The 21,887-nt window shown below is 42.1% G+C and overlaps 1 protein-coding gene across 1 annotated transcript in view; it reads right to left on the bottom strand.

The window, feature by feature from the left end:
- CLPB (ClpB family mitochondrial disaggregase) overlaps positions 1-21,887 on the bottom strand; it is a 147,389-nt gene that overhangs the window by 93,605 nt on the left and 31,897 nt on the right. Inside the window, exon 4 of the mRNA XM_037026274.2 lies at positions 2,703-2,806. Within this exon, the coding sequence (XP_036882169.2) occupies positions 2,703-2,806 (104 nt within the window). The remainder of the gene's footprint in view (positions 1-2,702; positions 2,807-21,887) is intronic.

Here is a 21,887-nt window from a genome sequence, read left to right as displayed (position 1 = left end):
TGGATTCCCTAAGGACAGGATAAGACCATGCCAGAATATCTTAATATCTTTTTGGGAAAAGGTTACTGGGCAAGAAAATGACAAATGCTAAACACGTTTTTATTTTAGAAAGAAATCTGAGAAAATCTCTTAAAATATTGTGGACAAGATGAGAAATGGAGGCTAAAACAGAATGAAGTTTGGTGAATTTACAGTCATGAATGATGAATAATGCTTCAAAATGTCCCGATCATATGCTCCAGTATTCTGTACTTCATAGAATCCTTAGAAAGACTTAAATCAAAGACTAGCACATTAAGTACACAATGGCAGAGATCTTGTCTAACTTACCAGTGCCATCACAGTGCCTGTTAGATAGAAATGTGATCAATAAATGTTTCTGAATAACTAAGCAAACAAATCCATAGAAAGCCTACTCATTAAATTTACAGATCATACAAAATGAGATACTTAATATTTTTATCTTATTTCATAAGGAGTATAACACCATTTTCCAATATTTTGTTGTCCATCTGCCTACTATCGACTTACCCACCTAGAACATTGGCTGGCTAGCATAAGAGTTAAAACAAATTCAGAGAAAGCTAACCAAAAAGAGATAAAGGAAGAAGGAAGGAAGATAAGTAAAGAAAAGAAAAGGAAAAATGAACAAAAAAAAGAAAACAAACCTAGAAGAGTTAGCAAACTACAGCCTATGGGCCAAATCTAGCCTGCTGCTTAGTTTTGTAAATAAAGTTTTATTGGTTCATTCCCATGCACATTTGTGTTGTCTATGGCTGCTTCCACACTACAGTAGCCAACATGAGTTCACAACCAAGACCAACTGGCCCACAAAGTTTAAAATGTTATTATGTGGCTATTTCCTGAAAGAATTTGCTAAATACCAATCTAGAATGTTGACTATCAGCATCAACCTGGAGAACAAAGACACAAAACTTGAATGCAGGAGGTGGGGACTGGTATGACAGCAAAGGTTAGACTAGACAGCTTCACAGCTCTGAGATTCTGTGAAATCAAAAATGCTTCCTGAGCCCTGCTGGGATCCTAGGAGCAGATGAGAAGGCACTCAAATAATCCCTTCCCTTGTAACCTGGCCCTACCCTCTCAGCAAATGCTCCGCCATGCTTTTTGGTGAGGGCATCTGAACAGGAGAAAGAGCTTAGGGCAGTAATGCTGTGTCTGAGTGAGTAAGTCCCCACATATCAGGCTGCAAATATAGGACAAGTTTGATACTCATGGAATTCTCCTCTGTTTGAAACACAAAGTAAACATAATCCCTCCAGCTCAGTGGGGAATCTAAGGAGGCATATGTCATGGTCTGCACACAGAACTATCAGCTGGGAAGAGAAAAGACATATGGGGCAGATTAAAGTTCAAATAACCATATAAAGGGCCAAGATTTAGAAAACATACAAAAGAGCAGCAGAGGGGAGGAAAGGCTTTGTGGAGGATCTAGCTGCAGCAAGGAGCCAGACAGGAAGAGCAGGCTTAGGGAGGTGGAGAGGCAAGGGGAGGGCAACTTCACAGTTCACCTGGGCAGCAGTGCTCTGATGCTCTTGACATTCCCCTCATGCCATGCTTTGAGAAGAATCAGTGAGGTAGCAACTACACCTCTGTTCTGGGCTACCATACCCATGTCAGTCTGGCAACCTCAGCAACAGCCCTGAGGGCTGAGCACATTGCTCCCCTTGAGTGACCCTCCTTCTGGGTCCATGTTCTGACCTTCAGGCAGTCAGCAAAGTTGCCAGTCCTCTTGTCATCATTCCAACTCTAAAGCAACCACTACTTAGTTGTTCTGTTGCTGCAAACTGTGGGGAATCTCAGCCTCTGTGAGAGACACAGGATAATGGGAGATAGGGGGCCAGGTTGGACAAGCAAAAGCTCAAATGTAAAATACTCATTTCTTTCTGAAGCCACAGCAACCTGTCCTCTTTTAGACCCCACTTTCAAAGAACTACTCATCAGAGGCAATATGGACAGACGTGCCCAGGTGTCCTCCAACAGACAAGGGACTAAGCTTCCTAGTACAGATGCACACCCCCTTTCTTCTGAAGAAGCCCAACAATCACCCATGCAACACCATGGGGAGGCACTGATGACCACTCCATTTCACAAAGCACAGAAATCAAGGCACAGAGAGGCCCACCATTTGTCCTGGATCAAACAGGAAGTTGAGGGGCCAGCCCCAGAGAAAGGACTGTATTTTTACCTACAGGAGGGGGGAAAAAAGCAATATTTAGGTCAGTGCCAAGGGACTTCTGAGGCTGCAGAAACCTGTTAGGCTATTCTAGTTCTGGGGCAGGGTAAGTCTGCGGGAAGTAGAAGAGGAACAAATCTACATTCCATGCAATTGCCTTAATTATTTTGTGAAAACCTGCTCCATTGTCTACTCATCTGAGGCTCCAAAGGCTGAGAAGCTTGTGGGAGAACACCAGTTTAAAGGTTCCCCCCATCAACCCTGCTCCAGGTCATGAAGTCAGGGCTTTATTTTATTCTCCAAGACTTTTGAGATGACATAAATTATAGAGCCAGAAGGGACTGTGAAGGGCAACTGTTCCAAGCCATTTGGGTTATCCATGACTTCCCAGAAGGTAGGGGATTTGCAAGTTCTCACTTTGAGTTGCTAGGAGAGCTGGCAAAAAGCAAGGCCAGCCTGCTTGGAAGACACAGGAAAATACTCAAGCAGGGAAGCCTGTGCTTACCTTCCAAAGAATGGATTCCCTGCTCCTTGGCAGTCTTGTAAACACTGCTGAAATCATCCCCAAGGTTTGGGTCAGCACCAGCAGCAAGCAGAACCTGCACCACGCTGGAAGGAATCAGAAAGAAAAAAGTGTAAAAAGCAGGAAAGGCCGAGGAAGTAGAGGCCCAGATTCTGAAGCATGTTTGGAGATTGGATCTGCCTCTGCTCCTGTGAGTGGTACAGCTGGGAAGAACATAAACGCTGTGAATGTAAAAGACAATGGTAGGGAAACTGGCTCTGAAAATTTACTAGCTGAGGCTCTGGACAAGTTATTTAACACATCTCAAAGGCTTAGTTTCCACAACTATAAAATACAAAGTGTTTACTCAACAATTATTTGTCAAGTGCTTACTATATTACAGTCACTGTTCTAGGTGCTAGGGTCCATGCCCTCATGGAGCTTACAATCTTCTGAGAGGGACACCAATAGAGCATAAAATTACAGCAAAGTGTGATAAAGGCTACAATGGAAGAAGTACCATGTGCCTTGAGAAACCAAGGGAGGGAATCAAGAGGGCCACCCAGAGGATGTGGTTATTTAAGGTATTTAAGACTTGAAGGTTGAATAGTGAGATCTAGGATGGTGAAGTGGGAGAATATAATGCATTTATAAATCCTGGAGGCAAAAGAGTACATCTGCAGATGGTTTCATCTGCAGAAAATAAGGCTGGAGCAGGGAGTATAAGGGGAAGAGCAGTGGGAAATGAGGTAAGCCACTGAAGGGCTTAAAAGGGAAGTGACAATGAAAACATCCTTTTCCTCCCCCCTTAAAACATACACATACTTAGACAATGCAAACCACATTGACATTAAAAAATGAAAGTCTTCCCTTAGATCCATTTCATTAATCTAAGTTCCAAGAATAACCACTATTTATAGTTTGGTGTGTTTCCTCCCAAACCTTTGCTGTTAGAAGAATCACTCTACTGGCTGTGTGAGAATGGACTGAAGGGAACAGGGTCAGAGGCAGGAGCCTCCGCAGAGTCCCTGTGAGGTTAAATTAGGTAAATTTATAAAGCAACTAGCACAGTGCTTGACTTAGGAAGTGCTCCGTATATGTCAGCTTCCTTTCTATTATGTAATGTTCCTGATAATACTTTCTTTTTTTTCCTAATTAAAAAAGGCTGTGTTCATTACAAAAAATTCAGAAAATACAGATAATCAGGAAGTAGGAAATGTTTCAGAATATGTAACATCCTTCCATTTTTTCAATGTATGCATTTTTTATCTACAAAAATGAGATCATACACAAGCTCTTTCTAAACACATATACACACATACCTTCCAAGTATTAAATAAATATTTGTCAACCACATTGTTTTTAATGACCGCGCAGTTTTTAATAACTGCACAGTATCCCACTGTAAGACCATTCCTATGTTATATTTAGCCAATCCTCTCTGGTAAAACAACTCAATTATTTTTAATATTACAATAAGACATATCTGATTATTTCCTTTGGATAAGTTCCTAGGAGATTAAGTTCTAGGTCAAAAGTCTAAGCATTTTTAAGGGTTTTGATATTACTAAATTGCATTTCAGGAAGACTGTACCAATTTTTATTTTTACTAGCAAAGGAAGAAGGATGAGAGTAACTGTTGTGCTTCCTTCCACAAAAATATAGGGTGTTTTAAATTTTTTCATAGTGTATTAACCTGGTAAACAGCAAATGGAATCATATTGCTGTTTCACCTTGCATTTCTTTGATTACTAGTGGAGTTGTATTTTAAAAAGTATATGTTTAACAGTCAGTTGTGTTTCCTGTTTCAAGAACCATAATAGACAACTGTGTTTTTATTTTCATGAATGATGTCTGTTGCCCATTTTTCTCTTAGTATGTTAATCTTTTGCTTACTGGCCTTCAAAATTGTTAATGCTTTTGAAGGCATAAATGGCAAGCATTTCAAAAAATTCCTCTAATTATCATAACTATTAAAAAGCTAAACTACAGTGTGGATGGTTTTCCCTGTACCACCTGGTTTGAATTTCATTACAAACACAGGACCTGGCTCAATTATTTGCTGAATGGATGAATGAATTTCACTAACCCCCATGCACACAAACATGGTGTCCTCATCAGTAGTCAAAGAACTAGAATCCATCTCCCACATCGTGAGGTTCTTCTACATCTGGTCTAAAATGGTCAGGTGATCTGTGTCTATCCACTTTACCTAACAGGATCTTAAAAGTTCCCTTTCACGGGTAATTTTTCCAGATATGGATTATGATCCCAGTAAGAAATGAGGAGGGTCTCTAAGCAACTAAAGTCCATGTCTAAAACTCATTTAATTCATAACAAAGTCTGTCAGGTTCTCACTTGGAGACTACTTGCTCTTAGTTTACACATAATTTGGATAGGATTGGTATCAGTCTTCCTGTTTCTCAGATTAAAAGCCAAGAGGTACAAAAAGGTTTATAAATAGACAAACTAACTGAAGGCAGTGATAAAAAAAAATATCTGATAGAGAAGTAGTACAGAATAAAGGTTAAGAACACTGGCTTTAAAATCTGGGACAATCTGAACATCAACATGAACAACGACAGTAATGGACTATAAACCATTGAGTAAAAGAAGATTCCATGAGTACATATTGAAAATAAATTAAGAAGTTAATGGGGAAGAAGGGAAAGCTCTTTCTTACTGAAGAATGACAACTAATAAATGTAGAAGGAATGATGAAATTGGAAAATCATAATTTTGTGATTTCATTTATTAAGATAATATGAGTATCTAGCCTGCTCATACGGCTGTGTTAATTTATGTAAAGTGCTTAGAACAGTACCTGATGTATAATAAGTACTCAATGAGTATCAGTTGTCATTCTATATACCTGAACCTTTGGGCTGGGGAAGTCAAGAGAAGTATGAATGAAGACAACTGGGAAGACAGCATATCATTTTATAGTAAGTAGAGAAACCTGGGTTCAAACAAAAGCTCTATCATTTGTTGACTGTGATCTTGGACATGTTACTACCTCTGAGACCCCATTTCCTTGACAGAATAATGGAGATAATGATACCTCCCTTATAGGTCATGAATAAATATGTAAAACTCCATAGTGCCTGGCACACTGAAGAAGTTCCACAAATATGAACTCTCTTCCCTTTGTCCAAATAATCTTAGTGATAATAACATGAATCCGGACCAAAGTGGACACCAGATCTATACCTGACCACTCCCAGGACTCATGCTGGCACAGCCCTGTGGTAAGAAGGCACTCTTCTATATTCTGCACAAGTTGGTTTGTTTTAAAATCCATGTGAGAAGGGTTTGTGGATCTAAACTCAAAGGGACATAATTTGGTTAATCTTCAGCTGCTGTGTCCAATCATCATTCAATCACACCCCTTCCTATGGCAGGCTGTCCCTCCAGGCAGCTAGTGTCACTAAGCTGTGCTACCTGGGCCACTCCAGGTTCATGAGTATTGATTCTATCTGTCCAATTTGCAGGCCGTAAGACGTGTCCAAACAACCAAGTATCCTGCCCTTGGCCCTGGAGGGCAGTCAGTGGTCTGGTAGGACGGAGAAAGGAGAGTGACTAGGCTTGGCCCTGGGGCCGCTAACACAATCAAAGGGAATGGGCACTTCACAAACTTGGAGGCCAAAGAAGGTAAACATCCAACCTAGTGACTCATTCTGCAACCCCAGAGAAAATTCCCTTCACTTTTAATAAAACTCAGAAAGGCAGCAGACCCACTGTGGGGTATTGCTAGAACTGAAAGAACTGTGGCTGCTCAGTGGCCAAGAGTGGCACCAAACATCTAGCCAGATAGCTACTAAGCTCTTAATCCAAAAGCCATCACATACTTAAAAAGCATCTAACCCAGAGTCCCTCGGGAACCACCGGGCATTCTTGGAGAAGCCAGCCCAAATCAGGCTAGAGGGCTACATGAATGTGGTTGGCATTGGTAACCAAAGCTGCTTTGATGACCAAAAGAACTGCATGGACCTGTGGGCTGCCGCAGGGCAGAAACAGGGTAGAAGGGTAGCCAGGTTAGAGAGGTAGGCTGGTGAGAAGAGGCTTAGCAGTAGACCAGGCCCACAGAATGCCAAGAAATTCATAGTCAAAACAGAACCAAGGACCAGAGACAAGGCAGCAGGGATGTGAGGCAGAGTCAAAAGCCAGGTCAGATGTTAAGGACTAGATAAAGGCTGAAGAAGAACGCAGATCTCAAACCAAGCAAGCAGCCAGAAACCAAGGAATATACTGGCCCCTGAAGTCAAGGCAAAGCAAAAGAAGCAGAAACCAGCAGCAGCAGTGAGGACACTTTGGAAATGAAATTATTTTTTCCTCTGACATTTTTTACTGATTCAGAAACAAACCCCCAAATTTAGAACCATATTTGGAAGGTGACTTATGTGGGAAGACGTTGAGTAGCCCCCACGGCTGACAAGGGGAGCACAAGGTCAGTAATAAAGAGAATGTGATGGCACACAAATGGCAGCAAGCACTGCTATTTGATCATAAAGGACAACCGCAGCCTTCCCTCCATTCTGGTGCTGGCACACTGGCTGCCTCTTTGTAGGTTTGGCTTTAGGTATTACTGCCTTACATTTGAACAGCTGGTGCCAAATGGGCTGTAGTGCACAGGCTAGGCCTTCATGGTCTTAGTGGCTGGATTAAAGGGGGCAGAGTACACTATTCCACTCGTTTTTCTACAACAGGAAACATCTCTACCCAAAGGAACTATACTGACTACTCCACAGTGTTCTCACTGGGCAAAGACTTAAGAATATCAGCAATTCTCTGAGGCAACTAAGGATTTGGTTTCTGTAGTATGTAGAAAGATATGCCTACCAATGCCAATATCAACTTCAGAGGCCAGAGATAATCTCCAGACACGCTGTTTCCCTAATCTGGGGAATCAGAGGATGTCTTTCACCTAAGGGGATGGGGGGTTTGTCCTTGATTTGGCTCTAGTAGCAGTGCTTGCCTTTCTGTGTGCCTATCAGAATCTGTTTTGTTCTTATCTCCACCCAAGTGAGCTGACTGACCGGACTGAGCCTTGTGAATACTGACAGTGAAGGGTGTGAGGGTGAACTCTGTCTTAGGCTGAGAACTGTTTTCTCTCTGCCTTGTTTCTACTGCGTGCTGGTACAAATATCTGTTTTCTCCAAGGTACAGAGTGTGGCTATGTAGGAGAACAGCAATCTAGTAACATTTGTATACAGTTTCCTACATGCCAGGTGCTGTTTTAAACACTCTATATATATTAATCCATTTAACCTTTACAACAACCTTATGAGGTAAGTTACACATTGGATAACTGAGGCACTGAGGGGTTAAGTAACTTGTCCAAAGTGACTCAGCTGTGTGGAGTGGAGGCAGGATTCAAATCAGGGCAGTCTGGCTACAAAGTTCATGTCCTTACTACTCTGCTATATGCCCCTCATTTCCCTATACTGATTCCCAGGTAGCTAACAGTCTGTAGGACCACTTTGCCTCAACTCAGGTTTTAGCAGCAATGCTAGGATCAGAAAGCCCAACAGAAAATGAAGCAAGAATATGAATAGTTAATTCCTAGAGGAGGAAACAAACCAAAGAGACTGTTAAGTATATGAAGAGATCCTCAAGCTCATTTGTTATTAGAGAAATGCAAATTAAAACAATGAGATATCACTTTGAATTCAGTATGTTGGCAAAAGTTAGAAAGCTGAAAAATGCCAAGTGTCAGTGAGAACGGGTTCTGGGACTGCTCATGCACTATTAGGGACAGACTTGTACAGCTACTCTGGAGGCCAATCTTCTAATAAATACCTTGTCAAATTAAAGTACCTTACCCTATGGGCCAGCACTTCTGCTCCTGAGCATATACATCCCAGAGAAGTTCTTATACAGGTCCATAAAGGGAAACACAGGAGATGGTCATCACAGCAGTCTATGGCAGTGGGGAGCTACAGGCAATCAAGTGTCCATCACTGAGGGAACGGGTAAGTTAAATGTGGTAGACACACACTATAAAACATGATCAGCAGTTAGAACCAATAGGCTGGATATACGTGCAACATCATAGATAGATGATTTTTTTTTTTTTGAGAGGGCATCTCTCATATTTATTGATCAAATGGTTGTTAACAACAATAAAATTCAGTATAGGGGGGTCAATGCTCAATGTACAATCATTAATCCATCTCAAGCCTAATTCTCGTCAGCCTCCAGTCTTCTGAAGCATAACGAACAAGTTCTTACATGGTGAACGAATTCTTACATAGTGAATAAATTCTTACATGGTGAACAGTACAAGGGCATTCATCACAGAAACTTTCAGTTTTGATCACGCATTATGACCTATAAACAATCAGGTCAAATATGAATATTCGTTTGATTTTTGTACTTGATTTATATGTTGATCCCACATTTCTCCCTCTATTATTATTATTTTTATTTTTAATAAACTGCTGAAGTGGTAGGTAGATGCAAGATAAAGGTAGAAAACATAGTTTAGTGCTGTAAGAGGGCAAATGTAGATGATCAGATGATCAGGTGTGTGCCTATGGACTAAGTATTAATCCAGGCTAGACAAGGGCAGCAAGACATCCACGGATGCAGAAGATTTCTCTCAAAGCAGGGGGGGTGAGGTTCTGAGCCTCACCTCTGTTGATCCCCAAATTCTCACCTGATGGCCCCCCTGCGACTGTGCCTGTCTTAGGTTGTTCCTCCCTTGAGGAATCTTACCCGTCTCTGGCTAACCAGTCATCTTCCGGGGCCATACAGGGAAATGTAAAGTTGGTAAGTGAGAGAGAAGCCATATTGTTTGAAAAGGTTAGCTTTTTACTTCTTTGCAGATTTATGCCCTGTGGCTTCTATGCCCAGCACTTGTCTCGAGGTATTTTTACCACCTGGAGGAATTATGATACTCGGTAAATTCGATATGAGGCACGAATTCTATTTAATTCTTGTAATTAGGAAGAAAGAAGAAAAGCTACAGATGTAGCATATGGAAGGAAACATGGGAGGATTGATTATTTCTTTGACATATCTTCTTGTAGAGTACCTTAAGTATGTATAGGTTTTAAACTACTAACTAATTTGCACACACATATTAACATAATAGGAATATGGTGACATAAACAAAGCAAATCTATAATTACCATCCATCTCCAGTGAAGCCAAGAAAACCATTGAGGCACCCTAGGCATTTGTGAAAATTTATCTATGATATGATGGATAGTGTCCAACTGTACTTGAACAATCAGACAAATTAAAGCAGCCCATTTCTGGGATCTGTTCACATCCCATATGTTCTTTTAACCGTAGATAGTCTATAGTCATGAGATTTTGGAGTGCTACAACTTGCACCCCTCCCAACTCCTGGTTGAGTTCCAACAGTACAGATCCGGTCAAATTCGTTGTCTCACTGTATGCACATGCCAGCCTAGACATCTCCCTCCTCATTCCTATGGCAAGTCCAGGAGACGGTGGGCTGGATGCAGCCACAACCGCAGCATCATCCGGATCCCTGTGGAGGCTTTTTGATGATCATCCCCCGGCACAAGTCCTCCAGAGAGTGCTGATGCCGGAAGCTCCTCCTCATATCGTATCTTAGTTCATTTTCTGGGTATCCAAGCTAGGCCTTGATCTTCTGCATAGAAACAAACAGACCCTTTGCCCACACTTTGACATGCCCTCTATACCACTGTGCAGAACTCATTGGAGGTCAGCACACAGTAACTGCTTTTTTTTTTTTTTTTATTATGAGAAAGGAATATTATCAGAAAAGAGTACCTCCATAGCTGATCATCTGACACCCTTTAAGTGATCAACATTAAGGATATTTAAAGCATGCGTTGATCTTTGATTTACCAATAGTTTTATCCTATCAAGGAGTAATCCCCCTTTTCTTTCTTTCTTTCTTTCTTTCTTTTTTTTTTTTTTAATTTTTAATCTACACTTAGATGAAGAATACTATGTTTACTATGCTCTTCCCTATATCAGGTCCCCCCTAACAACCACATTACGGTTACTGTCCATCAGCTTAGCAAAATGTTGTAGAGTCACTACTTGTCCTCTCTGTGTTGTGCAGCCCACCCTCCCCTTTCTCCCTCCCCCCCATGCATGCTAATCTTAATACCCACCTTCTTCTTCCCCCTCCTTATCCCTCCCTGCCCACCCATCCTCCCCAGTTCCTTTCCCTTTGGTACCTGTTAGTCCATTTTTGGGTTCTGTAATTCAGCTGCTGTTTTGTTCCTTCAGTTTTTCCTTTGTTCCTATACTCCTCAGATGAGTGAAATCATTTGGTATTTCTCTTTCTCTGCTTGGCTTATTTCACTGAGCATAATACTCTCCAGCTCCATCCATGTTGCTGCAAATGGTTGGATTTTTCCACTTCTTATGGCTGAGTAGTATTCCATTGTGTATATGTACCACATCTTCTTTATCCATTCATCTACCGATGGACATTTAGGTTGCTTCCAATTCTTGGCTATTGTAAATAGTGCTGCGATAAACATAGGGGTGCATCTGTCTTTCTCAAACTTGATTGCTGCGTTCTTAGGGTAAATTCCTAGGAGTGGAATTCCTGGGTCAAATGGTAGGTCTGTTTTGAGCATTTTGATGCACCTCCATACTGCTTTCCACAATGGTTGAACTAATTTACATTCCCACCAGCAGTGTAGGAGGGTTCCCCTTTCTCCACAGCCTCGCCAACATTTGTTGTTGTTTGTCTTTTGGATGGCAGCTATCCTTACTGGTGTGAGGTGATACCTCATTGTAGTTTTAATTTGCATTTCTCTGATAATTAGCGATGTGGAGCATCTTTTCATGTGTCTGTTGGCCATCAGTATTTCTTTTTTAGAGAACTGTCTGTTCAGTTCCTCTGCCCATTTTTTAATTGGGTTATTTGTTTTTTGTTTGTTGAGGCGTGTGAGCTCTTTATATATTCTGGACGTCAAGCCTTTATCGGATGTGTCATTTTCAAATATATTCTCCCATACTGTAGGGTTCCTTTTTGTTCTATTGATGGTGTCTTTCACTGTACAGAAGCTTTTCAGCTTAATGTAGTCCCACTTGCTCATTTTTGCTGTTGTTTTCCTTGCCCGGGGAGATATGTTCAAGAAGAGGTCACTCATGTTTATGTCTAAGAGGTTTTTGCCTATGTTTTTTTCCAAGAGTTTAATGGTTTCATGACTTACATTCAGGTCTTTGATCCATTTTGATTTTACCTTTGTATATGGGGTTAGACAATGGTCCAGTTTCATTCTCCTACATGTAGCTGTCCAGTTTTGCCAGCACCATCTGTTGAAGAGACTGTCATTTTGCCATTGTATGTCCATGGCTCCTTTATCAAATATTAATTGACCATATGTGTTTGGGTTAATTTCTGGAGTCTCTAATCTGTTCCACTGGTCTGTGGCTCTGTTCTTGTGCCAGTACCAAATTGTCTTGATTACTATGGCTTTGTAGTAGAGATTGAAGTTGGGGAGTGAGATCCCCCCTACTTTATTCTTCTTTTTCAGGATTGCTTTGGCTATTCGGGGTCTTTGGTGTTTCCGTATGAATTTTTGAATTATTTGTTCCAATTCATTGAAAAATGTTGCTGGTAATTTGAGAGGGATTGCATCAAATCTGTATATTGCTTTGGGCAGGATGGCCATTTTGACGATATTAATTCTTCCTAGCCATGAGCATGGGATGAGTTTCCATTTATTAGTGTCCCCTTTAATTTCTCTTAGATAGATGATTTTTTAAGAGTTGATTCCCTTCTACTATTAATTAACTGAACTTGACCACTTGTTCCAAAAGTTTATTCCCTTGGGAAGTCTCTCAGTTGCACAATTTCTCATTCCTGTGCTGATCTAGTGATCTAGGGGACCAAAGAATTAAGGACCCAGAGAAAACAATGAGCTCCCCAAAGTATACCAAAGGCTATCAAATGTGCCACTCCTCCTACTGGAAGTGTCCCCTCTGCTTCAACTCGTTAGTGTTCATTCACATTCAGGGGTCCTCAATAACATGATCACCAACTCAACTGAGCCTTCTCTGATACCCAGCCTGGGTTCATGCCCTTCCTCTTTGCATAGAATTCACTCTGATGACAGGTGACCCTCATCATACTGTATCGTGCTTGTCTGTTTTACTTTTTTTGGGCAGGTACCAAATGTCTTTATTTGAAAGAATGCCTGTTTATTTTTATTACTTTTATTTCCCACTAGACTATGAGGCAAGGGCCATGTCTCACCTTCTTTCTTGCCCAATGCCTGGATCACAGTGACAGTCAATAGATGCTTTCTGAATCCATGAATAAGTACACAAATAAATGAAATCATTATTTTAGCTGGTGGGAAATGGGGGAAAGGGTAGAACACAAAGACTTAAGAGTATTAGAAAGTCTCAGACCTGCCCAGCCTTCTCCTATCTGAGGGTCCAAACTGGGCCTCAGGCAGTTTAGCTGTGGAAAAACTCCATCTTCCTCTCCTGAGCACCAGAGCCTTTCTGCTTTCTCCTGGGACTCACAGAACTCCCTTTGGAGCCACAGCCCTCATGAGGCATGGTTTAATTTGCCGATCAGGCTGTAATTAAATTAGATGTGGGAGCACATGTAGGAAGACTGGCTCACACTGACCTTGATGAGCTCCCACTATCAGGGCAGTGGGGCATCACAATGCATGGGAGGACAGATACATCGATCGATGTTAAGGCTTTCTGCTCTCCATGGCCGGAGGGGCTTGGGGTCATCATTTGTTTAGGAAAGAGCGAGGAAAACCTGTGATGTGAGCTGAGGCCTATGCTGGGCCAGGCGCGTGTCAAAGACGGCTGGTGAGCAGCTGGAGTTGGTGAAGCAAGAAGGGCAGTGATCCTAGCTCCAGGTCATCCCCACACAATGTTAAGCTTCAGAAGAAGCTCCTCCAACTCCTCCTCCCCTCTACCCCCCACATCCAAAGCACAGGATCACTACAATGAGTGTCACAGGTCCCAAGAAGAAGACAAAGAGTTGACCTATTCTCAACCCAGTGCACACCTCCATGAGGGGAGGAAGCAGAGAGGTCACAGTTCAGGAAGCTCGCTGGAAAGTCAAACGAGCTGTGGCTCATTCAGTCTACTAGCTGGTCAGGAAAGCAGGGTGGCCTGACCAAAGGCACTGGCATGTGTTGAATCTAGAGGTCCTGTGGCATGGGGCAAGGGCTGGAAGTGGAGACAGTGGGGGAGTTCTTCACCAGCTTCCTTAGGAAACGAACTAAAGATTAGGTAGAAAGCAAGGTACCTATGTAGAAAAGTGCCCCAGTTTCCTCAAACAAGGATAACAATCTTTTGTTTATTTCCCTCAAAAGTTAAAAATCAATAATCATAATATAGCAGACATAGTGTATCACATTCACTATTTCAGGTCCATATAAACTACTTGCAATAAGATACCAGCCCCATTTTATAAATGAATAAACAGGCTCAGCAAGATGAGTTGCCCAAGCATACACATTAAATACACCTGGGAAACAATACAGAAATCTAGGTCTGTCTAAGGCCAAATCTGGTGCACATTCCTCTATACCATACTGGTTTTCACTCATCTGACTGTCCATTAGTCTTACATCCATTATATTTATCTATCAGTCTAACCAAAGTTACTGAGGCCCAAATATGTACCAGGGACAGTGATATTTTCAGGTGGCAGAAAACGTAAAGCAGGTCACAGCAGCCAGCTGGGATAAGAGGGAGTCTGACTCAGATGGACAAGGACTGAAACCAGTGGTGGGCCTAGGCAAGGTGAGATAATTTGGTACTTGGCTCAAGGAAGGCACAGCACACTAAACAGAGGACCACAGAATCAAGATCACCCATACAGAGTTTCCAGGACAATCCAATCCAATTTCATATCCTCAGCCTAGTTCTAAATACAATTTCATGCCTTTCAATCTGTGGCTCATAATATTCAGTTGCCAAACCTATGGGCCAATGTGGTTAAGCCCTGGTTTGTTAGGGAATCTTGGCACAGTATGGGCCTAGATTGGGCTTTCTCTAGGCTAAAAATCCAAAAAAAAGCATATTGGAGTTGGTATATCTCTTAAGACTCTGGATGAAAACAACAATAAGAAAACCAAAGACACTAATAACAGCAGCACATACCTACTGTGTACTTAATATATGCTAGCATTGCACAAAGCAGTTCTATGTGCTTTTTAATCTTCTCAAGCACCCTATATTGAGATAGGTGCTATTATTATTCCCATTTTGCAGATGGGGAAATAAGAGCAAGTAAGAGGTAGAGCTAGGTTTTCCAGAGCCCTTGTTCCTTACCACCACGTCACACACAACTAGATTATGTACTCCCCAAAGCAAGGACCATGCCTGACCATCTGTTTCCTTGCACATACGGCCCAGTACAGATCAGTAAATATTTGCTGAATCAGTTCACTTCTGGGGTTTTAACAGTGTGCTGTTGATGCACACATTGAGATTTTAGCTCTTGTGCTTTACTTGCTAGTATTGCTAAGTTCGGTTTTCCCCACCCTGGAGTTTACAGGTGGTTTTTGGTTTAATCAGAGACTTAAACACTCACCTCTGTTCATTTTTCTCACCACAGATTTAAGCATTGCTCTAGCCCACTGAGTTCTTTTCTCATGTTGTGATTCTTTCACCCAACACATTAGCTACCTGTAAGCTTCATTTAATCTGCCAATTGGTTGACATTTATCTGTGGTCTCAATGGAATCAGTGATCTAGCTACTGAATAGAACAGAGTCCCATGGCTCACCACCAGCATCTAATCTCCAGTCTGATGTCCATTCATATATAAACAATGAACCAGGTCACTCACCATTTATTAGTTTAACTAAACTATTCTTTATATAATATTTTATTCACGTGGATGTCGGGAGAGATAGCCAAATTCCTTGCTGATACTCAGACATACCTACTATATCTATTGTATACCCTTGACCCATAAGCCTGGTGCTATTAAAATAAGCAGTTCATGGCACAGAGTGGGGCTGATGTCTTTAATAAAGAGTTGCAGGAGTGGATACATCCCAGTGCCTAGAAATCCAACGCCCTTTTCCAAGCAGCTAACCTGGATGAGCCCTGGAGGCTCTCCTGATATTCTCCATGAAGACAGCCCTGAACACAGAATCCCAGATTGGGACAATGTTGGAAAATGGGGGAGTACCCTGAGGCAGTCACGTTAGGCCAATGAGCTGGCAATGCCTTGCAGGCAGCAGTGTGTTGGGTTGCCTGAGGTCAAGGCACACGGCACATGTCTGCCAAACTAGAATTGGTTGCATGCCGGAATTGGAATATCATTACTATGAAACAGGATTATCTTGAGCAACGATTCCAAATGGGATTAGAAACGACTCTTTGTTACTCAGAGGTAATCAGCCACAGCAGCAGTGGTGGGAGAAACATCAAGCTCGGCATACTTTTCTGGCCGTGTGGTGCTGGCTTTCCAGGTACCTGGCCAGCACCTTCACCCATCTTCCTTGCTGGGAAATACTAGGCACTGTCCGGCATCAAGCAGGTGGTCACTTGGGACAAGTGCCAGCCCCACATCAAAGTGCCCTGCTCGGGGTCCCGTGTTTTAGCTCGTTAGGTGAAAAGGACTGGAAAAAGAATCTCCAAAGCCCGTTTGCTGCTGAGCCACCTGGGAAATACTGTGAAAGACAAGGAGAACTGCCACCTTCATTAAGACAGGCTTTCCTGCAGGCCACTTACCAGGTCCCTCCTAGGGAAACCCACAATGAGCAGTAACAGTGACAATTAAAGCACTACCACTATGACTATACCACTGTGACATGAAGTGGCAAACCCTCAAGTGCTTACAATGTGGCAGGCATTGTTTTAAATACTTCCCACACACAGTTAAACCTCGAAACAGCCTTTGGAGGTAGATCTGCTTATTGTACCCATATAACTGAGGAACAATCACAAATAAGTGAAAGAAATTGCCAAGCTATATAACTAACTAGTAAGAGAAAGAGCTTGGGTTTGAACCCAGGTAATCTGGCTCTAGAGCTACAGCTGTACCACATGCTACACTGTCACAGCCTGACAGGACTATGGCTCATGGTAGGTAAGGCCTTTCCTTCACATTCTCTGGTCTCCAGACCCTGCCAGTTCCTCCTACCGGCTCAGGCACATTCCTGTTTTCTCACCTCTGGGAACCTTTGCTCACAGTGGTCCTTCTTCCAGAAATGCCTTCTTCCTACTCCCCACCTCTACCAGTCAAATCCCTGGTTTGTGTTCCAAGGCCTACCTCCTATCATGCTCTCATCTCTACACAGCATGATCATTCCCACCCCCAAGCACTCCGGGTGTTCTTCTCTAGGGCACTAACCATTCTGCCTCATTCTACAGTGGGACTTGTCTTATCCTTTTTCTGTCAGCTTTTTATGACAAGGAGAGTGGTTTGTAGGTTTCTGGACTTTCCATAATCATCTGGCACATAATGGATCATCAAGAAACCCCGACTGAGCTGACCTGGTTCTGGTCCCAGCACCCTTTAGTCCAGCCCATGGCCTTGCTTCCTACTTCTTCCCTCCAGAGGCAGTGTTATCCAGCGGAAAGAATAAGGGTTTGGGGTTCAGAGAGACTTGGCTTCAAATCCTGGCTCCCTCTTTCACTTACTGGACTACTTTCGGTATCTCTGAACTTCCTTTTCCCTATCTGTAAAAGAGGGATAATAATCCCTCTCTTTTAGGATTGCAGTGAGGATTAGAGCCAACATAGGCCTGGCACATGGAAAGCACCCAGTCTTCCACAGCTATCATTATCACCATAGTCAGGAGATGAGACGGCACAAAGCCCAGCCTCCTCAGACTGAAGGAAGCACCACTCTGCAGCAAGCAGCCAGGCCAACAATGGGCTGGGGACCCAGGGAAGAGGCGCCAGGCCACTGGCAGGACAGACCTCCATGTGGTCAGGCCCCTAAGGACCCACACTGAAGGGCTCTCCTGCTCTGTCTCTGGCCAGCCAGCAAGGAAGGAGAGCCTCCCAGAGAAGCTGCCCTGGGAGCAAGAGCAAGAGCAGCATCGGCTGTTTGCTCTAAGAACACCTGTGGAGCTGTTAGCCCCACACAGAGAGACCTGCAACCTCTCCCACAGACAGCAGTGTCATTGGTCTGGTGGCTTCGTAAAGACAGGGCTTAGCCCCCAAACCCCCACAGAAAGGGAGAGGGAAAAACAAGCAAAGCAAATAAATGCTAAAAGTAAATGACATCTGAGAGAGGAAATTAAATGGTCTTCAGCCAAGGATGGCAGCATTTTAAAATTAACAAAGCCCAGGTACCACATCCAGGAAGGCCTTGGCAAATGCGTGTTATCCACTCATTAGCTCAGCTCCTCAGGGATCCCAGCCAAGCAGGGAAGGCAGTGCCGGGAAGCAGTCCTTCCGATGCTGATGAAATGCACTCCAGGAGAAAAGGCAGAAGGAGGGGAGGAGGGAGATTCTTGTGGGGAATTTCAAACAGTTCTGCTGGAGCTTTGTGCTTGGCCTCTCGGCCTCACCTTCTCTGAGGCAGGGGCTTTCAGAGCAACCAGCAAGCCTGAGTGGACTCAAATCTGAATCTCCCACCACCCTACTCTTTCAGGATCTTTGGTTCCTGAAACACCACAATGGCCACACTATTTAGGTGGTTTTCCTGTATGGCAATCCAGAGACAAGGAAGGAGCCTAAGAATGATGTGGGATGGGAGGCAAATTCCCAATCCATTTCCTGCACTCAGCTCTCCCCATAAAGAAGAATCATATGACACTGAATTTACATACACCAACTGAAGAACACTCCTAAAGTGAATTTAACACTATCTGTCAATAATCATACTTCATGACATCAAAAATTGTGTCAATTCACAAATTTTTATTTTCTACTGATAACTACAACATATAGTACTCTCATGTGAGATCCCAACAAGAATTCAAAACATTCCCAGGACCATAAACAGCATGAATTCATTTTGACACTGTAAACATGAATTTAGCATGCCACTAGTTTGTAATTAATAATGAAAGTTAGAGAGGGATGATGAGGGTTTTTAAAAAGAGTTATAAGTCAGTTTATTGAAGTATCATTTACACATAGTAAAATTCATCTTGCTAAGATGTACAACTTGGTAAGTTCTAATTGTATAACCACCACCATCATCAAGATTCAGAGTATTTCCATCACCCCAAAAGTTCCTTTGGGTCCTTCTTTGCACTCCTAAACCTTAGCAGCCACTAACCTGATTTCTGTCCCCATAGTACTGCCTTCTCCGTACTGTCATATAAATGGAATTATATAGTAGGTAGCCTTCTGTGCCTGGCTTTAACTTAGAATAAGGCCTTTAAGACTCATCCACATTGTCAATGTGTGAGTAGTTTGTTCTCTTTTTTATTGCCTAATAGTACATGGAATGGATGTGCCATCATTTGTTTATTTACCAGTTGATGGACATTTCTAGTTTTTGGTGATTAAGAATAAAGCTACTGCAAATACTTGCATACAGGTCTTTTTGCAGATGTTTACTTTTATTTCTCATGGAAAAATAGCTAGCAGTTGGTATATCTGGGTTGTATGTTAAGTGTATGTTTTACCTTTATATGGAACTCTCAAAGTCTTTTCCAAAGTGGCCAATACTACGATGCATTCCTATCAGCAGTGATGACAACTGTTCTTCATCCTTGACATCACTTGGTATTGTCAGTTTTTCTAAATTTTAACCATTGCAGTATGTGTGTGGTGGTATCTCATTGTAATTTTAATGTGCATTTCCCTAAATAACTAATCTTTCATGTATTTATTTGCCATCCATCTCTTCTTCAGTGAAGGGTCTGTTCAAATCTTTTACCCATTTTTAAAAAGTTGGGTTTTAAAAGTTATCATTGATTTTTCTAAGGGTTCTTTTTATCTTCTGGATACTATTTCTGTATCAGACATGTGTTTTGATAGCTTCTTTTTGAGGAATTACAAATTGTAAGGCTCTAAATCACACCATTTTTCTTCTAAACCACTATCCCTGTACACACATTCAGGAAGACTTAAACTTTCAATTTACAAGTACCTTAGTGTCATTGGACAGAGGGCCAAAGCAGCACTTGGTACCTGCTAAAATTCAAGAGACTATTTTTGCCTCTATTATAAGCACCCAACCAACATAAGGCTTTGAAGAAAGCTGTTTCTGGAGAAATGACTCTCTTATAAACAGCTTTTGGCCCCCCAGGCTCTGCACCTCCCAAAGTCCTGTTCTGGTCCACCAGGCCCCTGGAATGGTCAACAGGCGTCACACTCCATTGCTGGCTATTGTCCACTGGGAAAGGTAGGAGGTTCCCAGTCCATCCCTCAGTGAAAGAGCAAACAGTGGGGCCTGTAGCTGCTTGGACATCAAAGTTAAGCAAACAGGGCTGGCAGGTCCTGCCTCTCTGCCATACATCCTACGAATGCCATCTGAAGGAGCTTTCCTGAGGGGGTCATGACTTTCAGCTTGTTACAGCACACATCAAAGTTTGCACCACACACGAACTGGGTGCATGGGTTCGAATCAAGTCACCCAAGAGTGGATACATCAGCCATTGTGTCCACTTTTAATCCTGTGTTTTCCCAAGTAATTAAGCCTTCTTGCTTATGAACTTGTGACTAAGTAAAGCATCACTGAGAGGTTGTAACATCAAAGTGCCTTCCACCGTCTGTCCGTGTTTGGTAAAATTGGATTTCTTTCCTTTCTTAAATAAAAACTAATTGAATTTAGCTAAAGGCTGGGTATATTTGCACGAGCTGGTGAAGGCTATGCTAAGTCACAGTGATCATCCTGGGACCTAAAGGCTTAACCTTTAGCTGGGCCGGGTCAGAGTACAACCCAGAATGAGGCACCCAGTCTCAGGCTAAACAAGTGCCTATGGCATGAGGCTTATGGACGGCTCACTGTGGAGAACGGGCCAGCTCCCAGTGACTGCTCCTCAGTCAATACTACAGCCAAGCTGTTACTAAGGCTGGCAAAAGGATCATCCATCATCCTAGTAGAATGTTGGTAAATCTCTGGCAGAACAGCTACTGAAGACAATGGCCACATTACTTGAGTCCTTGATGTCAGCAGTCCAAGTAAGCTTCTAAAAGCAAAGGCTGTGATGCTTATTATCTGAATCCACTCATAGCCTAGCACATCAGCACTGGACGCAGTAGTTTTTAAAAAGGTTTGCTGGATGCACAGGATGACAATATAAAGGGAAGTTAGAACAATGTTCCTCTCTCCTGAAGAATCAAAACTCTCTTTTTTTTGCTTTGCTCATCAGGAAGCCTTATTCTATATTAATGTTTGATTTCACTAATTACCTGATTTACTGTGAGTATATCATGTTCCCATTTATGTAAAATTATATATATAGATACATACAAGTAATGGTCAATCTCTAGACAGAGGGAATTCATGTAACCACTACTTTCTTCTTTACATTATTTTTGCAAAAATAATATACCTATTTTCAGAAAAGGAAATCTCTGGTTCAATCCTGATACAATTATCTTTCCTTTTACTAATATGATTCCTGATCATGATACAGTTTTAATTCTCCTGTGTACATTTATGTTTGTATCCTAGTTTAAGTCACCTCACACCTTTTGGAAGTAAAAGGAGGGAATAAATTATAAATTAAGTTCCCATGCCTACTTTAAAATTTTTGTTCTATAGCACTGTATTTTCTATTCAAAATTGAATAGTACTTTCTTTACTATTCAAAACCCATATAATAATAAATACATACATACATAAAAGTTCACAAGAAATTAATCTCTTTAAGGATAGAGACTTGTGTTTTATATCCCTAAGTACTTAGCATATCAAGCAAGTAGCTTACTACAGGCAATTAAGGGTGAAAAGACTGGACTGCTCTCAGGATCTCTCCCTTGAGCTTGTGGGCTGCCAACATTCTAAAGGAGGGGAAGGCTGTCTGCTTCCAGCCTTGAGTTAAGGGGTGCTACCCTTCTACTCCTTCCCTTCATCCAAATCGTCAACTCAAAGGCAGTGGCATCTCAGGCCTGGCCAATACGATTCCAGATGGGTTTGGTAGTTGAGTAGATGAGATTTGGTACACTTCTAACAAGGAGAATTTTACTGGCCAATCATGCTGGTATGGACGTGATAATCATTCCAGACTACTTCTATGGCACCTTACCAATGAGGCCTAATCACCCTGACCAATAGTCCTAGCATTCCCTTGTACCAGATTCTACTTTTCCTCTTTTCCA

The sequence above is a fragment of the Manis javanica genome, chromosome 11 (assembly GCF_040802235.1).
Source record: "Manis javanica isolate MJ-LG chromosome 11, MJ_LKY, whole genome shotgun sequence".
In the NCBI taxonomy this organism is placed as follows: domain Eukaryota; kingdom Metazoa; phylum Chordata; class Mammalia; order Pholidota; family Manidae; genus Manis; species Manis javanica.
Note: the sequence above shows the minus strand (reverse complement) of the source record. Positions and strands in the feature narration are given on the sequence as shown.